Source organism: Schistocerca nitens, chromosome 4 (assembly GCF_023898315.1).
Source record: "Schistocerca nitens isolate TAMUIC-IGC-003100 chromosome 4, iqSchNite1.1, whole genome shotgun sequence".
In the NCBI taxonomy this organism is placed as follows: domain Eukaryota; kingdom Metazoa; phylum Arthropoda; class Insecta; order Orthoptera; family Acrididae; genus Schistocerca; species Schistocerca nitens.
The window spans coordinates 97,442,600-97,462,523 of NC_064617.1; the positions used below are offsets into that span (position 1 = coordinate 97,442,600).

General features: G+C 43.4%; 1 protein-coding gene across 1 annotated transcript in view; it reads left to right on the top strand.

The window, feature by feature from the left end:
- LOC126253399 (opsin-2) overlaps window positions 1–19,924 on the top strand; it is a 74,832-nt gene that overhangs the window by 16,121 nt on the left and 38,787 nt on the right. The window contains exons 3-4 of the mRNA XM_049954698.1: window positions 7,930–8,148; window positions 17,771–17,901. Of these exons, the coding sequence (XP_049810655.1) occupies window positions 7,930–8,148; window positions 17,771–17,901 (350 nt within the window). The remainder of the gene's footprint in view (window positions 1–7,929; window positions 8,149–17,770; window positions 17,902–19,924) is intronic.

The window sequence follows — 19,924 nt, forward strand, 5'->3', positions numbered from 1 at the left end:
TAAGGACATCACAAACATCCATGCCCGAGGCAGGATTCGAACCTCCGTCCGTAGCGGTCTTGCGGTTCCAGACTGCAGCGCCTTTAACCGCACGGCCACTTCGGCCGGCTAGCCATGTATGGAAGTGAAACATGGACGATAAATAGTTTGCACAAGAAGAGAATAGAAGCTTTCGAAATGAGGTACTACAGAAGAATGCTGAAGATTAGATGGGTAGATCACATAACAAATGAGGAGGTATTGAATAGAATTGGGGAGAAGAGTTTGTGGCACAACTTGACAAGAAGAAGGGACCGGTTGGTAGGACATGTTCTGAGGCATCAAGGGATCACAAATTTAGCATTGGAGGGAAGCGTGGAGGGTAAAAATCGTAGAGGGAGGCTAAGAGATGAATACACTAAACAGATTCAGAAGGATGTAGGTTGGAGTAAGTACTGGGTGATGAAGAAGCTTGCACAGGATAGAGTAGCATGGAGAGCTGCATCAAACCGGTCTTTGGACTGAAGACCACAACAACAACAACAACAACATTAAGTCAGGAAACTGTGTATACTACCTCTAGTTTTTGTAAAACTTACTACATATGGTTTATTCACGATTTGTACCCTAACTTTCTACATTAGATAGAGCGCGCTAGATTTGGAGTTGAGACATTTATCACAGTTCAAGTGCAGAAGTAATTAACACTAACAGGCTTGACCTATGCACGTATTTTTCCTGTTACAACTTCAGTTAATTAATATGACTAAGCTAATGAAATAACGTTGATAATTGAAAACTTCTGTTCAGGTTATTTTACTTCAAAACACAAAAATAATTGTCTCCGTTGCAGTTCGTCACTGCCCTCTCTCTCACTCCTGTAAGATGAATATGAGATTATAAATCGTCACGCGCAAAATACTGGCAATAGGTATTGTTTTAATGCTCACAGCTAGATGACATTTAATGGTTGGTCTAAATTTTACTGTTAATTAGATTTTTAGAGCAACAGTATCTTATTAGGATAGACGTCCACAGTTTAACTATTACTGGTTGAAGCTATTAGGTTCATTAATCTCCATTTAATCACCACAACTTTATTGAAAGGTTAATTACCCTCAGAATAATCGTCTAGGCACCGTACAGTCCACGTCTAGTGTCCTCAGAAAACATTGTGAATTCTAAACACAACAGCTCCATTTTATAAATCTGCCAAAGAACGTGCATTTCATCACACTCTGCGCACGCTTTCGTTGTCGTCCGGTATATCAGCAGTATTTTTCCTTTCTGTTTATTCAAAAATATCAATATTTTGACAAAGCACAGACATTAGAGTTAAGTGTTACAAACGAGTATCAACTTGGAAGATATAGTACTCTTACAGTTACATTTAATAAAGTGCTGTAGTGCGTTGAGTTTTATATTCCAAGTACTAATTCACTTGAAAAACAAATCTTGAATGGAGAGAATAAGCACTTTTCCTTTTGAAGTTTGTTTTGGAACACTAATGAAGTTAAGACTGTAGTACTGGATGTGAGCATCCCGCCTCCTCACATTCATTTTTTAAATTCGATTTTTTATTTATTCTTTTAACTCGGGGCTGGTTTACTATCGATTAATTTCACGCTGATCCGTGAAAGAATAACTATCTCTCTTATCGTTTGATGTGGTTAATGCAGGGCAATGATATGCTCGCCGTGTGTTTGTCCGTTTCCAGTTGATTGTTTGGATGCTGAACACTGGATCTAGCTGCGTGTAATACACAATATAAAGAATCTGTAAAAAACCTATCATCTGTTGATGAGCTTTCTGTGATTCTAAAACTGGGTAATGGGACAAGTAAATGTTTAAAAACTTTTTAAAGTGATTGGTTGAATTTTCCACATAGATCATCTGCTTCGTAAGATTTTATTAAGGTTCTAATGTGGGACAGTAAATCGCGAGTTTCATTTCCTATTATGCACATACACGTGAGACAAAACTCTAGCACTGCACTAGATGTTCAGTGCGAAAGACTTTATGAGATTTTTAACATAGTATGTGATTAGGTATTTATGGCATTTGTAGACTTGGAGAAAGCTTTTGACAATGTTGACTGGAGTGCTGTCTTTGAAATTCTGAAGACAGAAGGGGTAAAATACAGGGAGCAAATGGCTATTTACAACTTATACAAGAACCAGATGGCAGTTATAAGAGTCTGGGGGGGGGGGGGAGGGCATGAAAGAGAAGCAGCGGTTGTTCAGTCTGTTCATTGAACAAGCAGTAAAGAAAACAAAGAAAATGGAGTACGAATTATGATGGAATGTAGTAGAACTAAATCAGGTGACGCTGGGGAATTAGATTAAGAAACGAATCACTTAAAGTAGTAGAAGAGTTTTGCTATTTGGGCAAATATAGTTGATGATGGTCAAAGTAAAGAGGATATAAAATGTAGAGTGGCAATGGCAAGAAGAAGAAGAGAAATTAATTAACATCGAATGTAGATTTACGTATTACGAAGTCTTTTCTGAACGTATTTGTCTGGAGCATAGCCGTGGTGGAAGTGAAACATGGACGATAAACAGTTTAGACAAGAAGAGAATAGAAGCTTTTTGAAATGTGGTGCTACAGAAGAATGTTTAAGATTAGATAGGTAGGCCACGTAACTAATGAGGAGGTACTGAATAGAACTGGAGAGACAAGAAATTTGTGGCACAACTTTTTCAAAAAGTAGATATACCAGTCTCATGAACTTGGTTCGAAAAAACCATTCAAAATTGTATATTAAAGTATGCAACTATAATAATAATTGACCACAGCCCTTTGAATTAAAGGTACTACCAGATAATGGCAATTTAAGAAACAAATTGGAATCATTTCTGTTAGAAAGTGAGGTTATGTAATGAATTTATCCATTTTTGTTGGAAATTTATTTGTGTGGCATAGAGAGCACAATAGTAAATACGACATCCTCATTTAACACTTTCACACTAAGATATTTACTTTCCAGAGCTGAATGAAGAAATTAACTATTGATGTTGTATTGGTTACTGTGCTCTGTGTGCAGGACAAATTTCCAGGAAAAAATGGTTAAATGGCGGTACAAAGCCTTACCAGCACAACCTACAGGTAACTCTCAACACACTTCAGATTAATGTACGTCTGAATATAATGAACCTGATGACAGCATGCTCCCGAAAGGCGTCGTGCTACTAAATATTGACAAAAATTGACTGAAGCAGTAAAAGCTATTTCATAATTCTGCAATACGGTCGTTGACCTCAATCAATTCCATACGGCATGGATGAATTTCAGAGTAAGAGATTTGTTGTCACAAATTATTGATAGAGTATAGAAGACGCGTAAAACCACATAGGAATGGAAAACGTACGATATATGAAATAGGAACTGCCAGTAAATGGCACATATAAAATTTAAATAACAATAATTAAAAATAAATTGTAGCTTATAAAAAACTTTGATACGTAGCACTAATGTTTCACGATAAAATTTGTTTAATAGTTCTTTATGAACCGTCATCAGGTTCTTAGGCAATCATCACATAACTCAGCACTAAATAGAGAGTCCACACAACTTCAGCGAGAGTTCATAGCTGTACAAAGATTTTTGTACAAAGGTATGTAACATTTTATGAAGACATCGATACAAAATGGAAGAACAATTTAATACCAAAAGAGACTCTAAACAAATAAATCTCATATTACAGTTTATTCAAATATTAAATCTATATGAATGTATAAGCTGAATATATTGTACAAGTGAATGATGGCGCAGTCTACTATGCCATATGGAAAACTGGTGAATGTGTACAGGTTGGAAAAAGGATTGGATGGGGAGGCAGAAGTCTATCGAATGTGGGTGTAGAACAGTGATAACAAGATTATTATCTAATGATGATAGAAATAATGACTGGATGCTGCTACTTTAGTAAGGGAGGGTAATGGAAATATGTCTGGTCGTTAAGGACCAGGTGTAAAGGTGGAATCTTTTGTATTTCAGTCTCCAATTCTTTCTATGCTCAGTCAGTCTAGTAGTTATAGCCCTACTTGACTGACCTAAATATAATTTGCCACACAAATTGCAAGAAATCCTGTAAATTACACTCTGTTCCAAATGTGGTATCTAATCTTTGGTGTTGAACAGAAGGTGGGCAACAGTATTCCTAATGTAAAAATGTGGAGTATATTTCCTGGATTTTAGATTCCATGTAAGAACTTGTGAAGTCCTGCCTATGATAATCTGAACATGAAAGGACTGGGAGAAAGATTGCACATTTGTTGAATATGCTCTGAATGGATGTTACACTTCTTCCTGTTCATGATATTCACCAGTTTGTCCATAAGCCATAGTAGGCTGGGCCATTATTCACATGTACAACATATTTGGCTCTTAGATTCGTATAGTTTTAATATTCGAGTATACTGTGTAACGTCCCTTTAGAAAAATTATAAATGACTGTGCTGATAAACTTCTTACGTTATTTGATTTTCAAACAGCTGAGCAAAACTCAATGTACTCAGACAGTTTTCTCGTTACTTATTCTCATCATCACTAAACAGATACACATTTTTTTTTTTTTTTTTTTTTTTAGCGCAACGCAATCTGACTTTCAATAATCCCTACAAAAGAATGGCCCTGACTAACACTGACTAACAATAACCTATACCTTTCATGAATCACTTACCTCACAAAAATCTTCGTTACTCGAACTACTGCAATACAGAAAGCGCCAATACTGCCAGATAAATGAAAGATTCTAACTACTGAAGGCACTAACTATTGATAGGCATAGTTAGCAAATAAAAGATGTTGATAGAGAACAAACAATGTATTTACCTTAATAGTATTCAAAAGTCATATATATATATATATATATATATATATATATATATATATATATATATATATATATATATATATATATATATATATATATATATATATCAGTTCATGACATCCAGTCTCACAAATTTACTGTCTCTGACGGACACACGTCCAGATCATTCGCTCTCAAAACTCTGCCATCCCTCTCCCCACATCCACCACTGCTGGCGGCTCACCTCGAACGGCGCAACGCTATGCGCAGTTCACATCCAACTGCCCAACACTACAATACCGAATATTCCGACAATGAGTCCAAGCAGCCACAGACTGTACAGCACAGTCAGTGATTTACATACAGAGCGCTACGTGGCGTTACCAACATAAAAACTTAAGCAGCCTACTTACTACTGTAATATAAGATTTATTTGTTTAGAATAGCTTTGGATATTACATTATGCTTGTGTTTTGTGTCGATATTGTCATAAAATGTCATATACTTTTGTACAACAAACTATGCACAGCCATGAAGTCCCGCTGAACTCGTGTGAACTATCTGTTTAGTATTAACTTACCTGACGATGACCAAAGAGGCCGAAAATCGGTTCATGACGAACTATTGAATAAATATTATTGTGGAACGTTAATATTGCGTATTCAAGTTTTTAATTTGACTGTGTTCCTCCAAGAACAGAGGGAATATTCCATAAATTGCAGCTTTCTGTAGGGTGGGTGCCGTTACATGGAGAGGGGACAGTAGGAGGCAGGCGACAGTACGTAGTGGTTCGAGGATAACCTAGCACGGCCGGCCGGAGTGGCCGAGCGCTGCTAGGCGCTACAGTCTGGAACCGTGCGATAGCTACGCTCGCAGGTTCGAATCCTGCCTCGGGCATGGATGTGTGTGATGTCCTTAGGTTAGTTAGGTGTAAGTAGTTCTAAGTTCTAGGGGACTGATGACCTAAGAAGTTTAGTCCCATAGCGCTCAGGCCGACCGGAGTGGCCGAGCGGTTCTAGGCGATACAGTCTGGATCCGCGCGACCGCTACGCTCGCAGGTTCGAATCCTGCCTCGGGCATGGAAGTGTGAGACCTCCTTAGGTTCGTTAGGTATAAGTAGTTCTAAGTTCTAGAGGGCTGATGACCTCAAAAATTTAGTCCCATAGTGCTCAGGCCGACCTATGTGGCCTAGCGGTTCTAGGCGCTACAGTCTGGATCCGCGCGACCGCTACGCTCGCAGGTTCGAATCCTGCCTCGGGCATGGATGTGAGTGATGTCCTTAGGTTAGTTAGGTCTAAGTTCTAGGGGACTGATGACCTAAGAAGTTTAGTCCCATAGTGCTCAGGCAACCATAGTGGCAGAGCGGTCATAGGCGCTACAGTCTGGAACCACACGACCGCTACGCTTGCAGGTTCGAATCCTGCCTCGGGCATGGATGTGTGTGATGTCCTTAGGTTAGTTAGGTTTAAGTAGTTCTAAGTTCTAGGGGACTGATGACCTAAGAAGTTTAGTCCCATAGTGCTCAGGCCGACCGGAGTGGCCGAGCGGTTCTAGGCGCTACTGTCTGAAACTGCGCGTTCGCTACGCTCGCAGGTTCGAATCCTGCCTCGGGCATGGATGTGTGTGATGTCCTTAGGTTAGGTAGGTCTAAGTAGTTCTAAGTTCTAGAGGGCTGATGACCTCAAAAATTTAGTCCCATAGTGCTCAGGCCGACCTATGTGGCCTAGCGGTTCTAGGCGCTACAGTCTGGATCCGCGCGACCGCTACGCTCGCAGGTTCGAATCCTGCCTCGGGCATGGATGTGAGTGATGTCCTTAGGTTAGTTAGGTCTAAGTTCTAGGGGACTGATGACCTAAGAAGTTTAGTTCCATAGTGCTCAGGCAACCATAGTGGCAGAGCGGTCATAGGCGCTACAGTCTGGAACCACACGACCGCTACGCTTGCAGGTTCGAATCCTGCCTCGGGCATGGATGTGTGTGATGTCCTTAGGTTAGTTAGGTTTAAGTAGTTCTAAGTTCTAGGGGACTGATGACCTAAGAAGTTTAGTCCCATAGTGCTCAGGCCGACCGGAGTGGCCGAGCGGTTCTAGGCGCTACTGTCTGAAACTGCGCGTTCGCTACGCTCGCAGGTTCGAATCCTGCCTCGGGCATGGATGTGTGTGATGTCCTTAGGTTAGGTAGGTCTAAGTAGTTCTAAGTTCTAGAAGAAGTTTAGTCCCATAGTGCTCAGGCCGACCGAAGTGGCCGAGGGTTCTAGGCGCTACTGTCTGGAACCGCGCGACCGCTTTGCTCGCAGGTTCGAATCCTGCCTCGGGCATGGATGTGTGTGATGTCCTTAGGTTAGTTAGGTCTAAGTAGTTCTAAGTTCTAGGGGGCTGATGACCTAAGAAGTTTAGTCCCATTGTGCTCAGGCCGACCGGAGTAGCCGAGCGGTTCTAGGCGCTACAGTCTGGAACCGTGCGACCGCTACGGTCGCAGGTTCGAATCCTGCCTCGGGCATGGAGGTGTGTGATGTCCTTAGGTTGGTTAGGTTTAAGTAGTTCTAAGTTCTAGAGGACTGATGACCTCAGAAATTTAGTCCCATAGTGCTCAGGCCGACCGAAGTGGCCAAGCGGTTCTAGGCGCTACAGTCTGGAACCGCGCGACCGCTACGCTAGCAGGTTCGAATCCTGCCTCGGGCATGGATGTGTGTGATGTCCTTAGGTTAGTTAGGTGTAAGTAGTTCTAAGTTCTAGGGGACTGGTGACCTAAGAAGTTTAGTCCCATAGCGCTCAGGCCGACCGGAGTGTCCGAGCGGTTCTAGGCGCTACAGGCTGGAACCGCGCGAGCGCTACGGTCGCAGGTTCGATTCCTGACTCGGGCATGGATGTGTGTGATGTCCTTAGGTTGGTTAGGTTTAAGTAGTTCTAGGGGACTGATGACCTCAGACGTTTAGTCCCATAGTGCTCAGAGCCATAACCTAGCACAATCTAGCGATCGGAAATCGTACATAGCCTTCCGTTATGGCCAGACATCAGATATAAAAATTTCTTCCGCCGCCAGCTTTCGAATCCCCACTGTAGAACCGCGCACCTTGTTAAGAGCCAGCAGAAAGTGCAGGTAATGTTACTGAGTACAGTGTTGCGTCGCCCACAGGACCAAGTCGATCCGCACACCGTCCAACATGTTCATCGTTAACCTGGCGCTGTTCGACGTGCTGATGCTGCTCGAGATGCCGATGCTGGTGGTCAACTCGCTGTTCTATCAGCGACCCGTCGGCTGGGAGTTGGGCTGCGACATTTATGCCGCTCTCGGTTCCGTCGCAGGAATGGGCTCCGCCATCAACAACGCCGCCATCGCCTTCGACCGGTACAGGTAGGTCTGCCTTCTCTCTACCTGTTGCTCCGCGCTGCCTGCGGGCAATTCAAGCGACGAGGCCAGCTTGCGCTTCCCGTAATCTCCGCATTGCCAATTGCACTCTAGAATCTTTCCGAAGTAGAGACATCAGACAGAAGGAGGGGGAGAAGCCACTGGACTGGATGAAGTGAGCGTGGAGATGGCGAGAGCAGCTGACATTTTTGGAGTACAGTGGCTCTGTCGGGTCACGAGAACGGTATAGAAAGACGGAGGGCACCTGAAGTCCGGCAAAAGGCTATCATAGTGCTAATTTTTAAGGAGGGCTGCGGGAAACATGAACAGCAACAAAAGCAAAACGAAGATAATGGAATGTAGTCGAATTAAGTCGGGTGATGCTGAGGGAATTAGATTAGGGAATGAGACACTTAAAGTAGCAAAGGAGTTTTGCTATTTGGGGAGCAAAATAACTGATGATGGTCGAAGTAGAGAGGATATAAAATTTAGACTGGCAATGGCAAGGAAAGCGTTTCTGAAGAAGAGAAATTTGTTAACATCGAGTATAGATTTGTCAGGAAGTCGTTTCTGAAAGTATTTGTATGGAGTGTAGCCATGTATGGAAGTGAAACAGGGACGATAAATAGTTTGGACAAAAAGAGAATAGAAGCTTTCGAAATGTGGTGCTACAGAAGAATGCTGAAGATTAGATGGGTAGATCACATAACTAATGAGGAGGTATTGAATAGAATTGGGGAGAAGAGGAGTTTGTGGCACAACTTGACAAGAAGAAGGGACCGGTTGGTAGGACATGTTCTGAGACATCAAGGGATCACAAATTTGGCATTGGAGGGAAGCGTGGAGGGTAAAAATCGTAGAGGGAGACCAAGAGATGAATACACTAAGCAGATTCAGAAGGATGTAGGTTGCAGTAAGTACTGGAAGATGAAGAAGCTTGCACAGGATAGAGTAGCATGGAGAGCTGCATCAAACCAGTCTCAGGACTGAAGACGAACAAAAAAAAAAAAAAAAACGCGGGAAACTGTGCCAAAATTATAGGGAAAGGGAGCACCGATGATAGATGGAGGAGGATTGAAAGAGGGACAAGGTCAGTTTAGACGAGGAAGGTCCACAGTGGATGTAACTTTCATGGTAAAGCAGTTAGAAGAGAGATGCTTTGAATTTCGTAAGGATTTAGTAATTGTGCTCCTAGACATTGAGAAGGCGTGTGGTAGTGTGGAACGAAGGGAGATCTGGGAAACTCTTTTGGAAAGGGGAACTGGAAGGCTGACTAGCACAGCGGAAACGTATCAAGGAACTGTGACTTGTGTAACAGCGGGAGGGGAGAAGACAGGCTAGTTTGAACAGATAAATGGGCTGAAGCAAGAGAACGTACTATCACTTTACATCGCCATTATGGATGATATAATGACAGGAGTGGTACAGCGAATATGAAAGGAAAATACGGAAACAATGATGTTTGCACATGATTTAATTGTGTGGGTAAATAGGGAAGGAGAAGTTCAAAAATGTTGGGATTAAGAGGCGGGACAGTATCGACTGAAATTTGGGCAAAGAAAGGTGAAATGATGCTGACGACGAGGAATAAGAGGGGAGTAGAGACGGATATAAGTGTTAGTGGGCAAGTACTAAAGAAAGTGGTGAGCGGACGATTTGGATGGGATTCGGTTAATGAAAAGGAGACATACAATACAAGGTTTATTTCCCCACAACAATTAATTAATTGTAATGAATTACACTATGGTTTACCAATTACAGTGACACAAACAATCAAACTGCTTACAATATGAGGTCAGAAAAATCTGAAATGTGGACAGAGAAACTTATTTGTGTCGTTTGAATCACTGCCAAACAAACTTTACAATTTGATACTTTAACAAATAATCGTTGCGCATTAAACTACATACTTTCACATAATACAGTTAAATTTTTAAACCTGAAGAACAAATGTATAATTTACAATTAAATTTTCAGTTGAAGTTACTCCTTCCTATACCTTCTTTAAAAGAATGATAAAATTTTCAACAGGTATCGCAGCTAAAATGCCCTAAAATTCTTAAGACAACAACACTCACATGAGTAAATATATGTATGGCAAGGCCCAACATTAACAGCGCAAACACATATAAACTTTCGCCAACATGGGCCGCTTGCCGGTCAAAACATGTTACGACTACAGCAGCGGGCAAACTTACATAGGTAATAACACAGGCCACCTTGCAATCTTGCCAAAATCAGTTTACACGAAGGGGGAGATGGGGGGGGGGGGGGAGGAGCGGTAAACACAATAAATACCATACGCAAGTGCACTTGCCAAACCTACTACTAAAAATACAGTATAAAAGCTATCAATTAATGACAAATCCGGGATAAGCCCGGCAATATTGGACCTGAGCGCTAGTAGCCAAAATAAGGTTGACGGACACCAAGGTCTGACATCATCTTAGGGCTAACTGGCACAACAAATAAATAAGAGTAAAAGAACAAGCAAATGCCAATGCTCAAGAATTTAAATAGGATTAAGTACACACGAGGCTAAAATCAATTTCTAGCACCTTGGACATCGTCTTAGGCTTAATTGACACTACAAATAAAGGTAAAACGACAGACAAATGACAATGCCCAGCAATTTAAATAAGTAAGCACAAGGCTAAAAGCAATTGCTAGCAACTTAACAAGCACACATAAAAATAACAGACTGCTGCCACATCACAAATGGAACAGGCGCGCGCGCAGTCCCCAGCAAGCCAGAAAAAAACAACACACACTCCAGCAACCGAGCCAGCCTGACCACAGTAATTTCAACTCAGAATCAGGGTGCGTGAGCACACCGGGTCCACGCAAAACAGACGCTGCTAAATAATTCCCACCAACAGATACGGCCGCGGGAAAACAGGGACGACAAACCGGGTACACACCAGCAGAAAACTCGACACACAGACTCCGGCAAAACTGCCCTGCAGTCCTTACAACTGCTGAGCACGGAAACCCAAGCGATATCGTGACACCCTTTTCAGAGGCTGAGAACCTCGAGCGATCTCGTGCGGGAATCCACCAGTTGTCCACTACACCACATCATCAACACGGCACACTGCCCAATGCCCAAGTCAACGAGACCACACGTCCGTGCCGGGGCGGAAGGCAAAATACCGCCAGCTCGGTGCGAATCCAACTGCCGAGCCGAGCGCGCGCGGCCCCCCGCGAAAAACCCTCCAGAGGGCAGCAGCCACCTCAGCGCCTGCGCAGGTCGAACCAGACGGAAACAGAAATACAAGTGGCTATCGATAGTGCCGGATACGCAACGTGCCAGAGAACTGGCACAAGTGGGAAGTTTCAAATACCTAGGGAGCGTAATAGAAGACAGCGGGAGGAAGAATAAGATTAGTGAAAGGGGACCGCAAGGCCACGGAGAGTGAAAAAAGCTTGGTATGGAGCAAGGACGTAATTCACTAAAGCAAGCACTTGTTATGCTGAGTATATTATACTCCAGTATTCACGTATGCATCGGAAATAGGGGTAATGAAGAGAAGGCAGGTGAGCAGTATATCAGCTTACAAAATGCAATTACAAAGAAGCGTGAAAGGATATGAATACAGAAGGAAATGAGACAATGGGAGAAATAGTGAAAGAGAAGCCCTTGCAGGAGACCGTAGAAAAAGCAAGATTAAGACGGTATGGGCATGCTGAAAGAATGCGAATTGGCAGGATACCGAGACCGGCCCATAAAATGACGGTAGGAGGCAAGAGTCCTAGAGGAAGACTGAGAGATGCATCGTGGAAGTGAAGAAATTTGCCATGAAGAGAGGAAAAGACTGGGACGGAGTGCAGGGAGAAACGTGGTATGAGGTCAGGGAAAGGTTGGGAGGCTTATGTTCTGAACAGACACAGCCATGGGATGGAACCTGTAGATGAAGATGTTGACGATGATGATGATGATGATGATGATGACGATGGTGAGAATCACGATCGGACGTGAAGGTCTCTCTAACTGCACTTGTATTCGAGGAGAACAAGACCTCCGGCGGCAGTCTTGTTGTAGGTTTTCCGCTCTTACTCTATGGACGTTCTCTCGGGAATGTCACAGGGCTCATTCCTGGGTCCACTGTTATTTTCCTTCTATGTCACTGATATCTCGCCGATTCAGTCGTCGTATAAATATCATTATTATACTGACAACCTACAGCAATACTCTAGTGTCAGGCCAGAAGATATGAATACTGTCACCGTCCAGATGAACGACGATTGGACTCCAGTGCTCAAATGGACACAAAATCTCCTCTCAGAAAATGGTGAAGAACTTGGGTGCAGTTTCGGGTGAGAATTTGAATTGGCCAGAAAATGCTGCCGCCATGGCCAGGGAGGTCCCCGCTTGCCTCTATGCCGTCCGTAAATTTCAGAACATATTATATCCCCAGGCTGTGAAACGTACACTTTTACCATCACTAATCCTGCCGAATCTCCACTATTGCGATGTAATCCAGCACGGCCTGAATAGCGGAAACCCTAGGCGGTAAAGACTAAGCCTGAAAGCTTATGTGCGTTACATCTGCAACATCCGTCTATTTAAGTGATTAACACACGCTACGCGTACTTCGTCGGCTCATCAGCATACGTTCACTCCAGAGATCGAATACCCACACAGTAGTCACTCAAAGTCTCACTTGTCTAATATCCTAGCTGTGCCCATTCAAAAAACGAAAGCATTCCCAAACAATTTTGCTGTTGCTGCTCGCTATAGGCGCATGCCGGGATTGTCCTATACGAAGTTACGACCTATTTCCCCACGCATCCATCATTCCTAGCACTTATCTGCATGGTCGGTTTCGTCTACAGCTGGGTGTCGAGCGCAACTTCTGAGACCTGTCCCTTACATGCCCTCGTTGACTTGCTCTAAGCATCATTTCTTATTACCCCCGCGGCGTCTACGTCCTCCTAGACCGCAATGGAAGACTGTTTTTGCCGTAGATGATGTGCCCACATCACCTAAGACATGTTTCTTTTAATTTGTCGATTATCACTGTGACTCCCATTCTTTCCCATTACGCGTTCTTCGTATGGACCAGCCGTGCAAAGCCATTGTGCCTTGTGGGCGCTAGTGATGTAAGTTAGGTTGCCTGCAATATTTTCTGGGCCAGGTTAACATTGTTGACCGTACTCGTGGACAACATTTCCGTTTCAGTTTCTTGCAGCCCTTGTTTATATTTCGCTATTGCTGCCCGATATTCTGGGCCGTATAGAGCCAGCAGAGTACGACGGATCTGTAAATTTTCCTCTTTAGTTGGTTGTGTGCTTTCTTGTGACGCAACACTTCTTTGACTTGACGACCGAAACTATAGCGCAACACGGCTAGAACCACAAAAGTGTTTGGTAACGTATTAATAGTCAGACGAATTTGTACATGGAGAACTTTCGTATAAGTTAGTTGACTCCTGTAACTACAATACATTGAATTTATTAATTTATTTCACATTATTGATTTCGTGATACCCTGTCTTATCCTCTAATGTTTCTGGAAAGAAGTATGTCAATGGAAAAAATTTTCGGCTGATATACTTCAGTTTTCAGCCACATCTGATGACGTGAAACCAAATAATTAATGCAGTACTGTTTGAGGAATCTGTTAGGCAACGTAAAATTACGGCTGCGTCTCACTCAAAACCGCCGAGAAAGAAGGGAAGGCAGGAATATACAAAATGACATAAAAACACTCTGTTGGTATTGTTAACGGAGCGTCTTTGCACCGACCGTGCGCTTATCCACAACCAAACAACATCTTTCAGCCATCTTTCAGCCTCCACTGCGAACAAGTGTTCAGATCTCAGTAACCGGGAACATATTCAGGGAACCTCTTTTTTTTAAAAAATATTATGATGGCTACTACCGCCTCTAAAAATAGGACACATACCTTTGTTATACTCCTTGCTAGTTGTATATACAATTCTTTCTCCTTCGCACTCCATACATATTAATGCTAAAGCCACCCTGAATCGGAACGTGTTTCATAGCGTGAAGCACGACGAATGTGAATCCCATCGTGGCTGGTTCACCCTTAGAAACGAGCTGGTGCATCACAGGGAACGTAACGTGTTCCTCACCGATATCTGCGACCGAAGCGCTGATCCAGCGACAGTTTTCAGTTGCATCTGACTCGCAAATCATACGGTTTGCTTATGAAAACGGACACGAGTGAAATTGCTACACCAACTCTATTAAAACTCACATTTTCTACTTTCTCGATATGCCAACCGTGTTCTTCTATCTGTAGTATACACAAATAAAATATCCATAAATATGATAAGCGACAAAAAGAAAAGTTTTGTTGAAATAGACGGAAGTTGCAGATGGAACGGACACAAGCTTTCATGATTACTAGTGCTGGATTACATCACAACAGTGGTCATAAACTTCTAAAACTTCCATTACAAATAGAGCGTTAGAAAGGTGCAAAACTCTTCTACATAAGATAGAAATTATATCATAATTCTTATTTTTTTTGTTAATTCCTAAATTGATTCGTATTAGAACACTCCTTCTATTTAGTAACTGAATTTTTAGGATTTACTAAATACGAGATCTAAAACAAGAAAGTGCGAAATTTCCTACAGCAAGAAGTGCAAGCTGTCTTGCAGATAAATGCAAAAGGTAATATCTGTACTGCAATACTGCTACTAAATTTTACACACAATTTTTACAAAGGACTTACATTTCCTACAGTATGGAAAGTTATTTGGATAAATAAAACAACAAGTGCTAAACTGCGATTTAATCAGGTAGAGTCTTCCAAAACAGATTTGCAATTCACTGGTCCACGTTCCATGGCATGTTCACAAAACCGAACGAGCTCACTTCTGAAGTAGTGCACCCTTATATATACATAACACCGAATATTATTGTACATACCTCTATGAAAGTAATAAGGAAGTCCAAGAATTTTTAGAGAAAGCACAGACGTATAAAAATAATCGCAAATAGCAGATGTGAGCTACCTAACTCGTATTTATAACAAAGCTTGTGTCCACTACACTATAGATTTTTTTGCTAAAATCCTTTACTCTACTGAAACGCCTTGAAGGTTTTAACCGACAATATCTCATTAAAAACCAAACTGCGCCCGAAAAAGCCATGATGGCCCAACGGTACCGACAGACCGCTGTGTAGTTCTCAGTTCACAGGCGTCACTGGAAGCGGATATGGAGGGGCATGTGGTCAGTACATCGCTCTTCCGGCTGTTTTCTCAGTTTACGAGACCGGAGCCGCTACTTCTCAATCAGGTAGCTCCTCAGTTTGCCTCACAAGGGCTGAGTGCACCCCGCTTGCCAGCAGCGCTCGGCAGACAGGATGGTCATCCATCCAAGTGTTAGCCCAGCCTGACAGCGCTCAACTGTGGTGTTCTGACGGGAACCGGTGTTACCACTGCGGCAAGGCCGTTGGCCAATAACGCATTAATTGACATTTAATTATGAAAAATCGTACCAAAAACGACTCGTTTTTGAAAAACCTTCAGTGAGGCGTTCACTTGAAACGTCATACGTTCATAACACGCAAGTTGCAATACAAGAAAATCAAATACAAAAGTTATTTAATCACCGATATGATGTTTCCCATAATTTTATTTCAACAAATTGCACAAAAAATGACGAGTTTTAGAGAAATCCGCACTGTGGTGGTGCTTCGGAACAGCATGTAGTCCTAGTACGTAAGTACACTACTTGCCATTAAAATTGCTACACCAAGAAGAAATGCAGATGATAAACGGGTATTCATTGGAAAAATATATTGTACTAGAACCGACATGTGATTACATTTTCACGCAATTTGGGTGCATAGATCCTGATAAATCAATACCCAGAACAACCACCTAATAACGGCATTGATACGCCTGGGCATTGAGTCAAACAGAGCTTGGATGGCGTGTACACGTACAGCTGCCCATGCAGCTTCAACATGATACCACAGTTCATCAAGAGTAGTGACTGGCGTATTGTGACGAGCGAGTTGCTCGGCCACCATTGACCAGACGTTTTCAATTGGTGAGAGATCTGGAGAATGTGCTGGCCAGGGCAGCAGTCGAACATTTTCTGTAGCCACAAAAGCACGCACAGGACCTGCAACATGCGGTCGTGCATTATCCTGCTGAAATGTAGGGTTTCGCAGGGATCGAACGAAGGGTAGAGCCACGGGTCGTAACACATCTGAACTGTAACGTCCACTGTTCATAGTGCCGTCAATGCGAACAAGAGGTGACCGAGACGTATAACCAATGGTACACCATACCATCACGCCGGGTTATACGCCAGTATGGCGCTGACGAATACACGCTTCCAATGTGCGTTCACCGCGATGTCGCCAAACACGGATTGCGACCATCATGATACTGAAAACAGGACCTGGATTCATCCGAAAAAATGACGTTTTGCCATTCGTGCACCCAGGTTCGTAGTTGAGTACACCATCGCAGGCGCTCCTGTCTGTAATGCAGCGTCAAGGGTAACCGCAGCCATGATCTCCGAGCTGATAGTCCATACTGCTGCAAATGTCGTCGAACTGTTCGTGCAGTCTTGCAGACCTCTCCATTTGTTGGCCCAGGGATCGAGACGTTGTGGCACGATCCGTTACAGCCATGCGGATAAGATGCCTGTCATCTCGACTGCTAGTGATACGAGGCCGTTGGGATCCAGTACGGCGTTCCGTATTACCGTCCTGAACCCACCGATTCCATATTCTGCTAACAGTCATTGGATCTCGACCAACGCGAGCAGCAATGTCGCGATGCGATAAACCGCAATCGTGATAGGCTACAATCCAACCTTTATCAAAGCCGGAAACGTGATGGTACGAAAAAATGGTTCAAATGGCTCTGAGCACTATGGGACTCAACATCTTAGGTCATAAGTCCGCTAGAACTACTTAAACCTAACTAACCTAAGGACATCACACACACCCATGCCCGAGGCAGGATTCGAACCTGCGACCGTAGCAGTCCCGCGGTTCCGGACTGCAGCGCCAGAACCGCTAGACCACCGTGATGGTACGCATTGCTCCTCCTTACACGAGGCATCACAACAACGTTTCACCAGGCATCGTCGGTCAACTGCTGTTTGTGTATGAGAAATCGGTTGGAAACATTCCTCATGTCAGCACGTTGTTGGTGTCGCCACCGGCGCCAACATTGTGTGAATGCTCTTAAACACTAATAATTTGCATATCACAGGATCTTCTTCCTATCGATTAAATTTCGCGTCTGTAGCACTTCATCTTCGTGGTGTTGCAATTTTGATGGCCAGTAGTGTACTAACGTGAAACGCATCAAATACGTGCTTCAAGTGCAAACTACGTAATTCAATATGGTGTCTCCTAAGTTCTGTTCGCGACGTAGAAAGCATCTGACTGGCCACGTTCCTCTTCACGAAGCAAAAAAAATCTCACGTGCCTTAGTTTTCCACGCTTCGGAATGCTCTGGAACGTGGAATGTGGAATTTGTGACGTCACAAAACTTGATCAACTCCACGTCCAGGAACGCTTTCACGTCTCGTACTGCAAAATTTTCGATACCGCTGGAGCTGTACCTGCTGCTTTGCGCTTTGCTGTGTACACGGTGCGTATGTGTACGTGTGTCTGCCCTCAGGACCATCTCGTGCCCGATCGACGGCCGATTGACGCAGGGCCAGGTGCTGGCGCTCGTCGCCGGCACGTGGGTCTGGACTCTGCCCTTCACGCTGATGCCGCTACTCCGCATCTGGAGCAGGTTCACCGCAGGTAAGGGCATTCCTCCTGCCTAACGGGGTGCTCCGGCCAGTGTTCACGTCGCGGGTTGCAGAAGATACGAGGGCTGTTCGGAAAGTAAGGTCCCATGGGTAGCGAAATGAAAACCACAGTGAAAGTCAAAAAATTTTTATTCTCAACAATGAGCCACACCTTTCATCTACCTCTCTAATTAATCGCCACTCCGACTTACACATTTGTTGTGGCGGTTTGCAAACTTTCCAGCACCCTCGTCACAGAAAGCAACTGCCTGTGCTTTCCGCCAATTCTCTACGCTGGTCTGCCTTTCGTTGTTTGTGCCAAAATGTTGTCTTCATAGCCAGCGGTTCATGTGAGCAGAGATGAACAACGGAGGGAGACAATTAAGGGCTGTGTTCTGGGTGATCAGACACTTCCCATCGGAAACGCTGCAGGAGCGTCTTCATTGCCCCTGCAGAATGCGGCTAAAAATTGTCTTGAAGAAAGAAACGCATGACATTTACGTTATGTGGGCTGCATAGGTTCAGGCGAAATCTCTCACCAGGTCCACATACTTGGCGGGAGACACTGTTGTTTTAGGCATTTCTATGTGATCGCTTTGCACTCTGAACTGAAAAGAGCGACGTGAAGCGTTTGACAGGCGCACTAAAGACACTGCCCAACACATGTGTGCAAACATCCATCGGATTTTCACTATGGTTTCCATTTCGCGCCTAATCGGAGCTTACTTTCCGAATACGCCTCGTATGCCCCCTAGCATTGACGCTGTCTGCTCTTTCCTGACCTGATCGTGACCGAGACATCAACTTCCTCTCACTTATCTCTGTGATTGTGATCAAGCTACTAACAGAAACCAAGGGCAGGTGGGGAAATGAAAAATCTACATAAATGAGAAAGCATCTGAATCGGCAGGCTCAACAGACTAAATTGATAGACAGTTTGGTGTTAAAGCAAAATTCAAATCTACTTCGTGAAACTATCAAATATGATATCTAAAGTTAAATTTATGTGAGAAGTATCACAGCCATTTAAAAAAAAAACAGGTGTTAGACAAGAGGAAGGCTTATCACCTGTACTGTTTAACTGCGTTTCAGAAAAAATTGAAAGTATCTGGAATTTGGAGCTAAAAAAAAATCACAAAATTGAGCCAATAATTTTGGGAAGGGAGACAAATGAAAATAAAGTAAAATACCTGGCTTTTGCAGACGATTTTGCAATGCCTTCAAAAAATCTGACAGAAGTGGTTATTAAAATAAGTATTCCGGAAAAATGTACGAGTAGAACCAATATCAAAGAAATATACCAAAATATATGGAAACGCAAGTAGGTAAAATAGAACGAGTTAGTAAGTTTAAATATCATGGGCGAAATTATACAGCAGAATGGAATAAAAAAAGTTGTAATAGATGCAAGACTGGACCCGTGGTCTAGGGGTAGCGTCTTTGATTCATAATCAAAAACGTCTTCGGTCCCGGGTTCGATCCCCGCCACTATCTGAATTTTGATAAATAATCAGCAGTGGCGGCCGAAGACTTCCGGCATAAGAAGTCAGCCTCATTCTGCCAACGGCCTTGTCAAAGAGGGCGGAGGAGCGGATAGAGGTTCAGGGCACTCTCTTGTCCTAGGGGTGGGAAATTGCCCCTAAAGGCGGAAGAATCAGCAATGATCAACGACAAGAGGATGCAGAAGGCAATGGAAACCACTGCATTAAATACACGTAACGTGTATCCACAGGACATGTGGCCTGTAATTGAAGAAGTATCGTGATGATCTCTCCATTGGCAAAAGATTCCGGAGTAGTCCCCCATTCGGATCTCCGGGGAGGTTACCATGAGAAAAAGATTGAATAATGAACGAAAGGATAACGTTCTACGAGTCGGGGCGTGGAATGTCAGAAGCTTGAACGTGGAAGGGAAACTAGAAAATCTGAAAAGGGAAATGCAAAGGCTCAATCTAGATATAGTAGGGGTCAGTGAAGTGAAGTGGAAGGAAGACAAGGATTTCTGGTCAGATGAGTATCGGGTAATATCAAGAGCAG